We start from the raw sequence: 16,799 nt of genomic DNA on the forward strand, positions 1-16,799 counted from the left end.
CACACACACACACACACACACACACAGACACACACACACACACACACACACAGCCATGATCTCTGCTTCCCTGTGTCGTCTAATAACTTAATGCCAGTAGAAAGGGCATTAATGATAAGACCTGGGGTGAACTCAGGAAATGTATCATAAATTGGAGAAAGAGAGGAAGCTGTGTTTTCTGATAAATTGTTACCATCGCTCTAGCTTTGTTCTGTTGGCTCATACTTTAATTATTAAGTGTGATTTGGAGTCATTTGGTTCATGATTTACAAACTCTTGTTTGCTGTTCATCCTCCTCAGTCTAATGCTGTCGTTGGTTGATCGCTTCACTCTAATGCAGTTCCACAAGCATTTGGCTCCTTTTGCAAAGCCTGGTAATAATTACATAATAATTACAGTTCTCTGCTTTTATTTCCATGCAGAAACACAACGTTTCTGTTAAAAGATCATTTTTTTTGTTTTTCAGGAAATTAAAAGTCTGTGGATGATCAGGGTGGTGTTTGAAATGCAATACGAGGGCGCATCTATACAACAAAAACACTATCTTTGCATTTTTTTTGTCCATCTTAAGTGATTATTCTGAGCAACATTGCAAAGTCAGAGTAATTCAAAGGTCAGACTTTCTTTCTTAGAATCTGTCCAGAGAAAAGTCTTACTGGTGTGTCTGAGAGTGAAAGCAGCTTCCAGTAAGAACCACTCCCTGAAGCCCTCAGCTTCCCAGCAACATCTTCACCAGACTAAACCACCTTTGTAGGAGTTTTCAGTGATATGGCTCACAAACCAAAACCCTGCTCGGTTATTCGGTTCATCCATGAACCACACCCATCTCTCAGGGTTTCACTCCCACATCAGACTGACTAACACATACTGAAACACAAACACTCTCCCACCTGATAAATCATGACTTTGAAGTTGCGTCTCTTGAGCAGCTCCGCCTCGTTGTTCTCCAGCTTCTTGATCTGGCCTCCTTGCTTCTCCAGCGTGGCTCGCACTGTCTTGACATTGACGCTCACCTTGCGCACCTTTTCCATCATCTTGTTGACACTGTTGGATGTGGTGCTGTGGCTCTTAGTGAGTTTTGTGAGCTCGCCTTGGATGCTGGTCACCGTACGCTCCATCTCCTGCTGCCTGGCCTCCAGCCCGCTCTGGGTCTGCTGGATCTGGTCCACTGCCCCGATGATCTTGTCAAGCAGTGAGAGCACCATGACCCCGTTAACCTGTGGATCAGCTTTAACGCCATCATCTTTGTCCTCGGCGGCGTCCCCTTCTGTGCCCATTGTGGACAGCTCTTTCTTGGCTGCAGCAAGGGCGTTGTCTTCATCATCTGAAGGTGGAAGGTTAACCTCATCATCAGAGATCTCAGTGAGAGTTTGAGGCTCCAGCTGGGCACTTCCAAACTCCAGTGCTTCCATGGCTGCCATGTTGGTAGATTTTATAAAGTGTAATCAACCTTTTTCACCACAGTTTCTTCTGGATTACTTTCTCACTCCTTATCTTCCCACCTGCGTCTTCCTCTGCTCTGCTCTGCAGCCTCTGCTTTTTTACTTCCTATTTACAAACTCTCTAATCCCTCTCCAGCACACATACATAGAGCCTGCTTTTCTCGGCTATCTGTCCGTTCTGTCTGAAGCTCCTGGAGTCGGGCCAGTGATCAGGGGAAGCCGAGCGATGCTGGATGTGACCACATGAGCGTTAGGATGTAAATGTCTCACCAGGCAGAGAGATCCTCCAGTCAAGCTACAGCCGGCAGCGCTTTTTTTTTCCAACCCACCCTCCCTTTTTTCCACTGGGCTCTCCTCCTCTCCTCACACCCCTCCTTTATCTCCTCCCTAAATTTACAAATTTCAGTATGACTCCACCTAAGTCCAGCCCCTCATGACTCGATGGCACACCCACATGGCCTAGCCTTGTCCCATCAGCATGGCTGAAATAGTTAGCAGAGCTGCACTGATCTGCTCGTATACAAGCTGAGGCACAGCCAAAGGAGGAATGCCAAGCTGGAGCTATTCTTGTTTCCATTCCTGTCTCCCTGCTCTCCACAACATGGAAAGCAGCAGTGGATGAAAAACACAAAGAATAGAAAGCAGCTTGGAAAAGCTAACAGCTTACAGTTCTAAAATCTAACATTTAATACTATTAGGGTAAGTTCTCCCAAGATTTTCAACAACAGCTTGAATCTTAGCGATCAGGCCCTTTTGGGTTCAGTTAAGATTGAGGCCTTGTTTAGACCGCAGCACAAGTTCAGACCAACTTTTTTTAGACTGAGGCTTAAGTCAGCGCCAGCTGGCTGTGTTGGCTCCAAAGACATTTCTTTCTACACGTGACGCTGATAAAGTATAAACTTCTCTCCACAGAAAAGAAAACTACCATGAGGTGCTGTGGAGGAAATTTATGATGTCTTTCCTAACCAAGAAGTGACATATCATATGCCATAAAAGTGACATATCAAACATGTCTCAAGGAAATATTCTGAAAGTCAGGTTACCATCTGGTAAATCTTCCTCATTTCAAGCACTGTCGTGTAATTTGTGACAGGAAGTAATGCTGCATCTGCAACTGGGTCAGATCAGCAGGATTATTCACATCATGAACCAACATCCACCTATGCACCTAGGAGCAATTTAAAAGGAGGGGGGAACAATACTAAAGAGGACGTACTATAAAGCACATTACAGGTGCAGCTGTTGGTTACAAAGGGCACGGGACATTATGATTACTTACCTGCAGCCATCATCACTGACTGCTCCCACCTAAGGCCTCAGACGAGTCTGATTCCTCCTGGGTCGTTGTGCTACTTCCTCAGTGTAACCCAGTGATGTCCTTGTGTTCTCCTAGTGCTAACGTCAGCCTCTCTCTGTGTATAGATTCCCTGGACCTTGGCCTGTTTTCCTTCCCCGTGGACCCTGAGTGGATAAGCGTAAGAGTGAGTTTGGACTGGATTATTGTGTGGATTGCCATGAGTCAGCGTGTGAAGAGGAGTTTGGACCTTCCCCTGGCTGCCCTGGACCCAGCTTCGTCCCCCCAGCACTGTATATATGTATATATCTCACCTGGTGACACCTGTGTAAATAAACTCATTCAGAGTCCTGTGTTTCATTCATGCACTCGTAATCGTGACAGTTATGCAGATGGGAACTGATAAGAATTTAGTGATTATAAATTCATTATCAATATCACTTATCGATTCGATTCCCTATCGATTCTCATTGGCTCCAGTTTGAGGGTCACCATCACCTCTCAGCGGCATATCAAAGACATTACATCCATGCACATTAACTACATGCAGTGTGATCGAACATTCGTGCATGTTGGAGGTGTTCCCCGCTTTGTTGTGATCGGTGATGACAGGGGATTTCTTTATTAAATTATTATTATTATTTTGTTAAAAAAGTGAATGCACATATTGCACAGAACACTTGTCTTAAAAGTAATGCAGTACATTACTTCATTACACCAAGGATAAAGACATTGGTCACTGGTCACTGTAGATGGGCCTGGTTCTCCAGGAGATTTCTTCCTGTTCAAAGGGAGTTTTTCCTTCCCCCTGTTGCCAAGTGATACTCACAGAGGCTCATCTGATTGTTCTCTGTATGATTGTAGGGTCTTCACCTTACAATATGAAGTGCTTTGAGCTAACTGTTGTTTTGATTTGGGACTCTAAAGTAGCAGAAACAGCTTCAGCAGGTATGCTCCAAGTCTTACTTCATTTTCATGTTCACATACTGCAGGATGACTCGTCTCCAGGATCACCATGTCCTTACTGATGGAGCTCCAGTCAGCCATGACCTGCTGGAGAGCTGCCTCCTTATGGGGTACTGTCTCTGTAGATGATGTCTTTGTGCTTTTTTTCTCAGAGCCATGGAGTGATCAGCTGATCAGCTCTGTTCTCCAGTTCCTGCCCCACGGCATGCAAGCATGGAATAGGATTTTAACATGCTCACCTGCCATGTGAAAACTACCCCAGCAGTGCACTCAACCCAGAAACTGCTACAGACACACAGTGGAGTGTTTACATACAAACACTTATTTAATTAAACTCCTTCTTTACTGTATTTTATTTTTGTTTTTGTCATCTGACCTGTTTAGCTCTCTGATGTTGTATCTTAATGAGTTGGTAAATGTTTTCATGCTTTAACTGTTGTGCCACAATAATTTCCCAGCTTCTGGGATAAATAAATTATTTCTCATCTCTTCTAATCTAATCTTAGCAACAAAACTTTGCAAATGTACATATCTATGACTGAGTCAGTGTAAAGAACAGACAGTTTACTGAAGCACTGACTTTGAGTGTTAAGGTTAATGATGACAGGATACCTCTGCCCTCTACGCCATGACAGCCATCCCAAAGGTAAAAGCTGTTTACTTAAATAAGTTGGGCTGCTTCATAATAACAGTCAAGAAGCTTTGAGAACAAAATCTTTTAACATATGATTTTTAAAAGAGGCTGATTTTAAATCTGTGGAAATCCAGCCAACATCTTTCAGTTATACAGTCATATTTGGTTATTGAAGGCATCTCCATGGCACACGTTATGAAAAACACATGGCACACACAATGAGGCAGAAAGCTGCTCCATGCAGTCGTCTGCTGTGGTAATTTATGTACATTAAGGGAATTCCATGCTCCAAAATTGCTCACTGGCAGCCTCCCAGTGTCCTGATTTAAACCCTGCACCATGTGGAACTGAGAGATGCTGAAACTACTACTGTGGCTTTCGTAATAGGAAAGTTTCTACAGGTTCTCATTAGTACTGACTCAACATTTGGCTAGTCGTGGGCACAGCATCTGTTAGACCTTAAGAAGAGGGGCTCTGGTAGCTCTGCTCTTTAGCTGGTAATAAACATTGTATAGGCACAAGTAAGAACATGACAATCAGTTAATCAGAACTTGATATGCAGCTCTTCATGAAAGATTTGGGAGCTAAAAACGATGTGTAGATGCAAAGCTTCTAAGTTTTCTTGATGGCTTTTGAGCTCTTTCAGTGTTTTCTGTGTCTTCATGTAAAATGCTCAGACATCAGGGCTCGGTGGGACTGAGCAGTAAGAATCGACCCCACACACTGTGATAGGTCAAAGGGATGTATCCCGCAGAAAAGCCGTGACATTTTCAAAATATATTCCCATTGAACAGATTTCCCCATTTGCTGTATTAGCGTGTTTTGCGCAGGACATCCTTCACATCTGAGATGTGTAAGTTCGAATATCACTTCTATGTCCATCGTCAAAACGAAAGAAATCCCTGAGATACAGATACAGTCATTTTACTTTGAAATCCTCCCATCGGACATGTTTCTTGCTGAAGTGTATCTAACTTGACGCAGCGCAGGACCACCGCAGCATCCAGGAGGAGACTGAAGTGTGAAGAGAGGGCTGACGAGCTGCAGCTTGTGAGGTGAGTGTAGATACTGTGGAGGTGGGTGTTTGAGGATTATGAACCACAGTCCACGTTTGTCCGTGTGAGCTGTGAGGCGGTGGTCAGCTCCTCTGTGTTTGCAGTGAGGTCTGTTTCAAGGTTAGTTTTACGAGCAGTGATTCGTGTTCTCATAGAGGCACGGGATGAGGCTGTGGGGCACTCGGTATCCTGCCACACAGCGGAGTTACGTCGTTGTTTATAGTTATTCATATTTAAAATGAGTGTGAATGAAGCGGCTGTAGGCCTGAGCCAGCAGCGTCCTTGAGCAGTGAAGGACAGAGCTGCATCAGCAGGGATGCAGTGACGTCAGCGATGCTCCGTAAGCCTCTGTTGATGCACGAATCACCAACAGGAACTACATTTATGACGTTATTAATTCTGGTGATTCCTTATGTGGCTTTCATCGTCCTGGGGTGTGGAGCCCAGCCCGCTGTCGTGCGTGGCCTAGTGCCCGTAAAGCCGGTCTGACAGACCAGCATTAGCATCTTTAGCCTGTTCTAGCATCATCCGTTTACTTACAGCACACGAGTGAGACATAGACCTGCTAAAACCAGACTCCTGCCAGTGCATTCATCCTCTATACGATTTATGAGGTGTGTGTTGTGTTTCCTGTCTGTGGCGTGTCAGTGGGACTTTTGGTTTTTACAGTGCACTCGTCTTTTTTGACTTCCTGCTGCTGCAGGACGCTTCCATCAGCACCGTGCAGTTTAAAGTGCGTGCCTGAGAGCTTGTACAAAAAGAGCTGATAATGGACAGATGCAAGATTATCCATACACCCTCATACAATCAGGAGGATGTTGCATCTCATTGTGTAGAGGCTGTAGCAGCCAAACAACAACGGTCAAATCCACATTTCAGTGTTTTTCTCAAAACAGATTTCCCACTTTATTCTCAAAATGACCAACAATATTTTTTTGTTGGTCCTAATACTGCGTCTTATGTCTGTGGTGTGTGGGAGGTGACCCCGATGAAGCCCACACAGAGAGGACAGGTGTAGAAATGCCCCCACCAGGGTTTTCACCTGCAGCTTCCTTGTGAGGAAGCTGCTCTCAAACAGAGTTTAAAGACACAAATAACTATTTGATTATTTTACAGATAAAACACTGAAGAAAATGATTAGTAACTGCAGCCCGTATAAACCTGAAACCATACTACGCTTTATTATAGGAAAGTCTGAAGAGGGCAGCCAAGTATAATGAGACTGTGGTATATTTGCTATATTATCTAGTTATTGTGCACTGTGTACTTGTTATTGAACCTTCCTGTCGTTGCTGCAGTGTTTGTTGATCCTAGCTGAGGTGGAGTGCAGAGGTCATCATGGGGGAACTGTTCAGAAGTGAGGAGATGACTCTGGCCCAGCTCTTTCTCCAGTCAGAGGCAGCCTACTGCTGTGTGAGCGAGCTGGGAGAATTGGGCATGGTCCAGTTTAGAGATGTGAGTATGAATGGTGCCAGACTGACACTGACATGTAGAAGTCATTTTTGATTATCATGGTGTAAGCTGGTTTTAGTGAATGACAAATTCCAATAATACATTTTGAAACATGTATTTCTGGTCTTTTTCTAACAACAGCTGAATCCAGATGTAAACGTGTTCCAGCGCAAGTTTGTGAATGAAGTGAGGAGATGCGAGGAGATGGACAGGAAGCTGAGTGAGTGCTGCTGAGTCTGACTCACTTTCTGTTCCCTTGTTGTGGTAACGAGGTAATCACCGAGTTTCCTTGATGAACAGGGTTTGTTGAGAAGGAGATCAAAAAAGCCAACATCCCGACAGTGGACACTGGAGAGAACCCGGAAGTACCTTTTCCCAGAGACATGATTGATCTGGAGGTAATCAGCCATTTCCAAAACAGTGTTTCCTTCTTGTCCATCGCTTTTATTGAGTTGGTACAAAATGTTGTATCTATCCAAATAACGTATCAACATTATCACAATTAACTGTGTGTGTTTGGCAGGCCACATTTGAGAAGCTGGAGAATGAACTAAAGGAGATAAACACCAACCAGGAAGCCCTGAAGAAGAACTTCCTGGAGCTGACGGAGCTCAAACACATCCTCCACCGAACGCAGCAGTTTTTTAACGAGGTTTGCTCACACGTACACTACACAGAAGAACAAAGAGTGTTAGAGTGGCTTTGTTTACGCATCGATTAAGGCAGCAGTTCCCTGTCAGACAGCAGACGATGACATTAGCTTTGCAGCTACAACATTGTCTGGAGCCGCCTGCTGTGCCTCCAGAATGTTTGGGACAAACACAGTTTTGCAGGTTTACCTCTGAATACTGGATTGTAAATCAAACATCGAGTATCTCATTGAAGTGCAGACATTTTTGAGAGATTTTATTTAAGAACTGCAGCTATGTCCATAAACAGTCCACAGCCTTCAAGTTTCTGGGACAGTGGACTGACAGCAGATCAGTCAGCTTTCAGTGGTGCAGGCCTGGTGAGGCCAGAGGAAGCAGACACAACGTCTGAAGTTGATTTAAAGTCTTGACTTAGTGTTTTATGCCTTTCGCTGCTTTTAAATGTAATTTTAAATACGAGACTCAAAGAGATGTTAGTGCAGGTGAGGGCGGGCATCATTAGGCTGGATAAACCTACAGCGTCAGACAGGCAGGAGGCGGTTAACTCAACATGGATGACTGAACGCACCAACAGGCCTGAGAGAAGACAAAGTGCATGATGGCAGAATTATTTCCATGATTAGGAAAAAACCCTTTCATAACACGTAACCAGGACAGAAACACTCAGGCAGGCGTGTCCCCGTCAGAGTCTACCGCCACCGTTAGCCTAGTTTACAACAAACCACTGATTACTCTCACAGTCTGTACACAGACATACTGGGACGGGTGGAACCAAAGTGACCAGTGGTGCAGTGAAGGGCTCAGACACTGATAACACAGCACACCACAGTGCAAAGGACCCAAAACTATCAGAGTCAGTCATTAATGTGAGGCCAGCTTTTCTGTTACTGGGCACCAGAGTGGATGCAGACAGACCCACAAACCAGCTGCTCTGGGACTTTTCTGTCCTGGCCTGGTCCCAGTTCTGTTCGTGGTTATAGTGTGGAGCTCCTGTTTCCCGGTGTCTCTGTGTTACCTTACTTCCTGTTTTATTTTGGTAGTCTGTTGTCCAGTGTGTGTTGCACTCAGTTTTACTGCCTTGTTTTCACCTGTATGTTTGCACACCTGTTCCCTTGTGTGTCTATGCTGTATGGCCTCAGTCCTGCCTTTGTCCTTCTTGTACTGTGTGCGCTCTGGCAGTGATGTATTCGTTGTTTTATTTAATCAGGATCACTTTCCTGTTGAACAAATACTATAAGCTTCTTCAGTTTCCCATTCCATGCACCTGCTCTGTTCCAGGTCACATGAGTCTGTGCAACAAATTTGTGACTAGCTGACCTAAAAACGTCTTTCGAACATAAAATGTAAAAGAATGGTTCTAGTAGTCACAGCACTCTGCAGTAACTCACTGGAACATGTGTTAAATCTCTATTTGATGTTTCACACCCTGTGCAGCTGTTACAGGCCTTGCAGCGGCAGTGCAAAAGTCTTTGTGTGATGCATGGGCCTAACTGCTAACTTCCTACACCTGATGAGGTGCTTTTTGTTATTTTGTTGGCAGATGGAGGATCCTAACCTGCTGGAGGAGTCATCGGCTCTGATGGAGGGTAGTGAGGGGGGCCGCGGGGCCCCACTCAGACTGGGGTAAATAATAAGGATAAATGTATAAAGTAACATCAATTTAAAAACTAAAAATGATCTTCTGGCTCTCTCATGGTTAGTGATCCTGGGGAACTATAAACTCCACAATGAAGGAATGGTTAATGGTGAAAGGACTTCCTCTTATGAGCACTTTATACAACGCGCCTCGTTCACACAAGCAGAAGGGCTTTCTCTCTAACACTCACACTCCACTGGATGCATCAGAGAGCAACTTGGGGTTAGCATCTTGTCGAACAGTGTTTGGCAGGCAGACTGGAGCAGGCAGGGATCGAACCGTCAACCTTCTGATTAGTAGATAACCTGCTGTACCTGCTGAACTACAGTCAGTCTAAACATCAGAAAAAGCCAACCTTATCTGCTGATGCAAGCGGAGCTAGATGCTAAATGCTCACCACAGTACTGAAGAAGTACTGAGACTGTTGTCTCTTATAACTGCTCTCTCTGGGAGTTTGCATGTTTAGCTCATTTGGCTAAAGGCGTGTCGGCACAGTACTCGTCAGAATTTCATCAAATATATGATCCTGATCCCTTAGTGCAGGGATAGGCAACTCCAGGCCTCGAGCGCTGGTGTCCTGCAGGTTTTAGATCTCCCCCTGGGTCAACACACCTGAATCTAATGAGGAGTTCGTTATCAGGCCTCTGGAGAACTTCAAGACATGTTGAGGAGGTCATTGAGCCATTTCAATCAGCTGTGTTGGACCTGCAGGACACCGGCCCTTGAGGCCTGGAGTTGGACACCTGTGTCTTAGTGGATCTCAAGGTCACATTTGTCACTCGTGAACTGTGATGGATTATAAGCTGCGACGTTTCTGTCGTGCTGGTTTCGTGTCTGTGCAGTTTTGTGGCTGGAGTGATCAGCAGGGAGAGGATTCCCACCTTTGAGCGGATGCTGTGGAGGGTGTGCCGTGGTAATGTCTTTTTAAGGAAGGCAGAGATCGAGGACCCACTAGAGGACCCCACCACAGTGAGTATAGTAACAGTGGAGCTGTGGAGAGTAGTAGTGAGAACAGAATTTCAAACAAGAATGGGATAATAAAGCAGATGAATAATACATGTGGGGTTAAACACAGAGCACTATCTAATGTTTCGTTCCCTCTCAACAGGGAGACCAAGTCCACAAGTCAGTGTTCATCATCTTCTTCCAGGGTGACCAGCTGAAGAACCGGGTGAAGAAGATCTGTGAGGGGTGGGTGTTGCATGAAAAACCGTTGCTGCTGTCACTGATAGGTTTTATTGACAGTCTTTAAAATGTAGAATCACGCAGCGTCATGCTTATGTTTAGTCCTGACACTGTTTCACGATCACATAGCAGCATCACAGCTGAGTGCTAGTGAAGGTGGGAATGTGAGCGCTGTGTGACAGCTGTAAATCCACAGAGTGGAACATTTTCTGTAGAGAGTGACACACATGTCCCGTTTGTCTGTCGTCACGAAAGGCTTTGATCTTATTATAGTGAAATGTACGACATGTCCAGTGTAACATGGCCTGTGATAAAGTCAGGGAGGGGCGGGCCATCTGCTGCGACCGGTGTGTTGCACGCTGTGTGGTCAGACTGACTGTGGTGTTCCTGCAGGTTCCGTGCGTCGCTCTACCCCTGCCCAGAGACCCCGCAGGAGAGGAAGGAGATGCTGGCTGGAGTCAACAGCCGCATCGATGACCTCCAAATGGTAAGTTATGTGTGCTCTACAGGCATCAGCCAAATGCTTACAGTCTTGTAAAAATAAAGCAGAGGGGAGGAGTCGACCCTGGACAGATGCCTGTCTAAGCCGCAGAGCTGTTAGCTGTGCACTTCTTTTGCTCACTAAACCAGATGAAATCCATGAGACGCTCTGGCTCCTGCACCTTTTCTTGAGAACATTTATTTCCAGTCAAATTACAAAGGCCCTTGTAGTGTAGACAGGCTTCATTGTGCTACACGTCTTATCTCTGAAAGAGCCGCGTCCTTTATGTGCTGTGGTTCCCCTGTTTCTCCTTATTAAGACAGGAAAAAAGCCTGTTCTGCTTGAAAGGTCTGCACCGGTCTGATGCTGCCAGACGCCCTGCCACAGCAGAGCCGAGCAGTACACTGAAATACAAGTTGTGTGAATGAATATGACGGAGGTTTTCTGCACTGCTAAAACTGCACATTTCAAACTTCAACAAGAAAACGTGAAAAATCAAAGGTTAACAGAATGAAACATCCTTCCACGCTGCTGCTGTAGGTGCTGAACCAAACCGAGGACCACCGTCAGCGAGTGCTGCAGGCTGCTTCTAAGACCATGCGGGTGTGGTTCATCAAGGTGAGGAAGATGAAGGCCATCTACCACACGCTGAACCTCTGCAACATCGACGTCACGCAGAAGTGTCTGATAGCTGAGGTGTGGTGTCCGGTCTCAGACCTGGACTCTATCCAGTTTGCTCTGCGAAGAGGAACGGTGAGTTTGGTCCTGTCTCTGCAGCCTGTCGCACATTTCTGTTCTGCTTCTAGTGCTGTGCATCTGAGCCCACAGACACCCACGGTCACAAACCTGGACTCAGGTTGGGATCTCTAGTCGTACTTTGGAGAATTTTTATAAAGTAAGCAAAAAGAAACTAGAATGTCTCCAAAGAGAATCGCTGTGTCTTAGTTAGGAGTCAACTTTATTGTCATTACACATGTATAAATACGGGTGAACCAAGTGCAGTTTGCATCTAATCAGAAGTGCAAAGAGCAGATGATGTTGTTGAAATGTTCCCATAGTTACTACCCAGCGGTAATAAGTAAAACTTTATGGCACCTTTTAAGAAATACAGTCACGAAGTGCTTCACAAGAGCCAACAATGCATAAAAAACATGAATACAAAACAGGTTTAAAACAATATGTTTTTAACTGGAGGCGACTGATCTGAAGTCCAAAGAGAGAGTTCCAGAGCGTGGGCCCACTGAACACACGGCTCTGATCCTTTTGTGTTCAGCTCAGTGTGGGGCGCCGCGAGCCGGCCCTGGTCATAGGACCACGAGGGACACATGGGTGGAGAAGCTCTCTGATATAAACTAGTGCCTGCACGTGAAACGCTCTCCATGTCAATAAAAGAATCTTATATTGCACGCTGAAATAAACCAGAAGCCAGTGCAGCTGCATCAGGATTTTGTCGAAGCCTGTCGGGATCATTCTGAGCAAACGCTCTACGGAGGTTTTGCTAAGACACGTGTGCACTGCAGGAATCCAAATGTGATGAAACAACAGCGTGAATAATCATTTCCAGTTCAGGACGTGAGTGACACAGTGCAGCTTATGTTTGAGATGATAAACACAGGAAGGAGTCTTCACATGTGCATCCACATGGGCCACAGAACCAACACGTCCAAGTGTCTCCTTTATCCCAGACACATGTTTCTGCTGCACAGACAGTTATTTCAGTTTGTCTCGATTTAGTTGAAGAAAACTGTCTGTACAGCTGAATATCATCTGCATAGCAGAGATAAGAGATGTCTGAGCAGAATGGAAGGGAATGTATAGAAAAACACTTCTATATGTCATATTTTACATTTAAGTTGGCACAGGGCAACAAAAGCCTCAGAAAGCTGCGTAATGCTTAAAGAACACCTGACGGGGAATCTCCCTCTTTAGACTAATAAGTTACCTCAGCGGTCCCAAACCTTTTTTGCACCACGGACCAATATTTTCACGGACCGGCCTTTAAGGTGTCGCGGATAAATCCAACACAATAAAGTGATAGGACCGAGACACAAACTGTGGTATCTTGCACCAGTACCAAGAGAAGATTTATTCATAGCACACGGGAAAAGACCCAGGGAAACAGAGTTAATGATCAAAACCATAAATTTCACACCTGAGCCTCAATTCTTGGTACCAAACGAGCCCCCGGGGGTTGGGGACCGCTGATAGTTGGATGAGGACAGTATCTGAGAGATGCTCTGTGTTTAGCTGTAAAGACAACGTTCACTGGTCTGTGGACCTGTGGATAAGGAACATGGCCATGTTCTTGGTACAGGGCGAGGTCACAGTGACTGTGGAACTCACTGAGGTCTGAGGTTTTCTAAACGAGGCTTTATTTCACAGGAGAGGAGTGGATCAACAGTGCCCTCCATCCTAAACAGGATGCAGACCAAACAGACTCCACCCACCTTCAACAAGACCAACAAGTTCACATCAGGCTTCCAGAATATTGTGGACGCCTACGGCATCGGAAGTTACCGGGAAATCAATCCAGGTCATTGGCTCATATTGAAATGACTGTTCATTCAAACTTGTGATTGTGACTGCGGTGAATGTGAAGCTCTCGCTGACTCTGCAGCAGTTCAGTGTTCAGGCCAAAGTAATCGAGTGTCAACCAAACGAACAGAGCGATTTTGGTTCTGTTACAAAGGATTCGTTACTTTGTGTGTAAAATTTGCTTCTAGCCAAACATTTTAGTGAAGTTTCAGCAGCAGAGTTGGATGATGGTTGTTTGGATCCCTGTGTGCCTACAGCTCCGTACACCATCATCACCTTCCCCTTCCTGTTTGCTGTCATGTTTGGTGACATGGGCCACGGCCTGTTGATGACCTGCGCTGCCCTCTACCTGGTCATTCGAGAGAGTCGCCTCCTCGCCCAGAAGAGTGACAATGAGGTACGTTAACACAAGTAGAAGTAATCCAATATAGTATCGTTGTTCAGTCAGTGAGCAGAAGCATCATATTCCAGTGTTTTCTGTTTGCTTCTGTAGATGTTCAACATGATTTTTGCTGGGCGCTACATCATCCTCCTGATGGGGATCTTCTCCGTCTACACAGGCGTCATTTACAATGACTGTTTCTCTAAGTCACTCAACATGTTTGGGTCTGGCTGGAGTGTCAGGCCCATGTTTGGCCCCAAAGGAGCCAACTGGACGTGAGTTCAGGCTTTTTCTGCATCACAAATGAAGTTTAGATTTCCACTTTTCCTGCTTGTGACCACTACCAGACTAAAACCAGTACTGAATGTCATCCCCAGCACTAACTCGAAGCAGCCAACTAGAAGATTAAACTTACTTCAGTCTCCAAGAAATAACTGAAAACGCTATTGTTACGACCCGGCTGTAGCTGGGACGTAACAGCTAAACCTTTAAAATTACCAACAGTAGCACAAACACAGCCTCAGAGGAAAAAACGAATCTGATGCATGTAATCCAGTTCAGCGTGTGAGCCTGCAGGAACCTAAAGGAGGCTTCTGTAGTCAGAGCAGGCAGGGATCTGCTGACTGGCCACTTTGTCAGGAGCACTTGTTCAGCTGCTTGTTAACAGTTATCTAATCAGCCAATCACTCACTTTGAACACGGCATGGTTGTTGTGCCAGACTGTCTGAGATCATCTCAGTGAGCAGCAGCTCTTTGGTGAAAATGCCTGTTTGATGTCAGCGCTAACAGGAAGGTAGCAGTAAGTTAATAACATGCAGGAGAGCATCTCTGCACAAACTCTCATATTTAAGAGTGTTAGAATTTAAATGCAGCAAAGCTAATTATACAAAACACAAGATAACTGACTGTCAAAGTAAGACAGGAAGTCAACGTCATCATATGGGTCCAACCTGTTACTAGCCAGGTGTAACTAATGAAGTGGCCAGTGTGTGTGTGTGTGTGGCAGGTTCGTGCTCTAAACTGTTTCTCATCTTGCAGCATGGATTGTAGTTCTTCTCCTTCCGTCTGTCCTAGGTCTGAGACTCTTGATGGAAATGCAGTTCTCCAGTTAGATCCTGCTATTCCCGGCGTGTTTGGTGGACCTTATCCACTCGGAATTGACCCGGTAAACAATACATGTACTCACTGTAACAACTAAATCAAATTACCGGCTCTAATTGTCTCCAGTGCACGACAACCTGCTCATTTCATCTTGGGCTGGTGAAATCAGTGATAGGAATGCCAATAATCCAGTTTGTGAGCCAAGCAACAATCGATCCTGTCAGAGCTCCATAGCTGTCGGTCCTGTGCTACAGAGATGATTAAACACCCCACAGATGTGAGACCGTGTGACACAATGAGTCACCAGCCCCTGAACCCTGTCTGAGAAAACTGCAGTATCCAGTAGGGCTGGCCACATCATACTGTTCACGGTGATACCGGTATAATGTTGGGCAACGATAAGAAAATGAGATATCGCGATAGAATATGGGTAAAACGCGCATGGTGGAAAAAGCATGGCGGCGAAAGCGGATCGTTGAGTGAAACAGATGAACCTGAACTGGTTTGTAAAAATGCTGCAGCTTCACTGGTGTGGAACTGGTTTAGCTTTCGTCCGTCAGATACACAACAAAGCACTATTTTTGGTAGAGCATGCAAGCGGGCCGTCGTTATTACCGTGTTGTTTGGAAAATACGGCACACTTAAAATCATCCTTTGATTTTTCTGAAAGTCGACAGAGCCCCTTATAATCCCGTGCGCCTTATGTATGAACTCTGGTTGTGTTTACTGACCTCGAAACGATTTTATGTGCACGGCGCTCGAAAATCTGTCAAATGTTTCAGTACGACTTTCCTAAGCTAAGAAGCCGCACCGCTTGATGGATTGTGGGAGCATTACAGCTATCGTAGGCGGAGCCTCGCGGAGTGATACGTACTGTGCTTCAACATAATGTTACCGTGTTGTGTGTGTATAACCTCTTTTTAAGTTTTGTGGATGTTATACATGGTTATGCTGAGGATATGTCGGCCAGTTTCCACTGGAAATGCCTTTTGGTTAAAATGTCAGCGAGGAATTTGCATTTGCACTGTTAAATTTTTATATAACTTTAATGCACATAAAAAACAGCTGCTTGTTTAAGTGAAAATACATTGATGGAGTTTTTTTTCACTAATAAAGTTGTGGAGTTGTAAAGTATTTTGTCTCGTGTCAAGTACATCATCAGTTATATCGTTATCGCAAATTTTCAGATGTATATCGTGATAAATACTTTTGGTCATATCGCCTCATATCCAGCTCCAGAGCTGTTTCATAAACTAACAACTGTACCTTTAAAAAAGACCATCTGTCTGAGATCACTGAGAGGTCAGCACAGACCTGTATGTCAGCCTGTTTGTACTTGTGTCAGAGTAGCAGGGTGCTCTTCGTTGAACCTGCTGTGTGCTCTCTGCAGATCTGGAATATTGCCACCAACAAGCTGACTTTCCTCAACTCCTTTAAGATGAAGATGTCCGTCATCCTGGGTGTCATCCACATGATATTTGGAGTGTCTCTCAGCCTCTTCAACCACCTGTAAGAGTCACACTGAGGGCTGATACTGAATGTTCAAACACTTTTAAGGTTGTGTGCCGTCTAGCTTCATATTCATAGCTGGTCATTTTCAAACAGGCACCATGCTGTTCTGTTGTTCATGTGTGACCTCACTGCGCTGCAGGTACTTCAAGAAGCCTCTGAACATTTTCCTGGGCTTCATCCCAGAGATTGTCTTCATGTCGAGCTTGTTTGGCTACCTTGCCCTGCTGATCTTCTACAAGTGGACAGCCTACACCGCCCGGACTTCCAAGGATGCTCCCAGCCTGCTCATCCACTTTATCAACATGTGTCTCTTCAACTACGGTGACCCCACCAGCAAACGCCTCTACGAGGGACAGGTGCTCCTTCCATTACCCACCCTCTCCTAACATATCCGCATCACACTGACATGTTAGAGTCATGCATGGACGTTCTCTCAGCAGTTCTACAGAGCAAACAGATATTTCAGTGTGCTTT

The 16,799-nt window shown here is 45.2% G+C and overlaps 2 protein-coding genes across 6 annotated transcripts in view; one reads left to right on the forward strand and one right to left on the reverse strand.

Annotated features, from left to right (window-relative positions):
* The window catches only part of cavin1b (caveolae associated protein 1b), a 27,742-nt gene extending 25,982 nt beyond the window's left edge, over window positions 1–1,760 (reverse strand). Inside the window, exon 1 of the mRNA XM_005949623.3 lies at window positions 891–1,760. Coding sequence (XP_005949685.1) covers window positions 891–1,421 — 531 coding nt within the window. The 5' untranslated portion in view covers window positions 1,422–1,760. The remainder of the gene's footprint in view (window positions 1–890) is intronic.
* Window positions 1,761–5,265: 3,505 nt separating this feature from the next.
* LOC102304563 (V-type proton ATPase 116 kDa subunit a1) overlaps window positions 5,266–16,799 on the forward strand; it is a 28,777-nt gene continuing 17,243 nt past the window's right edge. For 4 of the 5 annotated variants that reach the window (XM_014330065.2, XM_014330066.2, XM_005949624.3 and 1 more), the window contains exons 1-16: window positions 5,266–5,391; window positions 6,690–6,846; window positions 6,985–7,063; window positions 7,144–7,241; window positions 7,367–7,495; window positions 9,034–9,116; window positions 9,972–10,098; window positions 10,238–10,320; window positions 10,708–10,801; window positions 11,336–11,548; window positions 13,178–13,328; window positions 13,588–13,727; window positions 13,824–13,987; window positions 14,787–14,877; window positions 16,204–16,322; window positions 16,465–16,681. In XM_014330065.2, the coding sequence (XP_014185551.1) occupies window positions 6,730–6,846; window positions 6,985–7,063; window positions 7,144–7,241; window positions 7,367–7,495; window positions 9,034–9,116; window positions 9,972–10,098; window positions 10,238–10,320; window positions 10,708–10,801; window positions 11,336–11,548; window positions 13,178–13,328; window positions 13,588–13,727; window positions 13,824–13,987; window positions 14,787–14,877; window positions 16,204–16,322; window positions 16,465–16,681 (1,905 nt within the window). In that variant the 5' untranslated portion in view covers window positions 5,266–5,391; window positions 6,690–6,729. The other variant, XM_042215245.1, reaches the window with a different exon arrangement.

This window comes from Haplochromis burtoni, unplaced genomic scaffold, assembly GCF_018398535.1.
Source record: "Haplochromis burtoni strain Fernald_Lab_line unplaced genomic scaffold, NCSU_Asbu1 Contig_691, whole genome shotgun sequence".
Lineage (NCBI taxonomy): Eukaryota > Metazoa > Chordata > Actinopteri > Cichliformes > Cichlidae > Haplochromis > Haplochromis burtoni.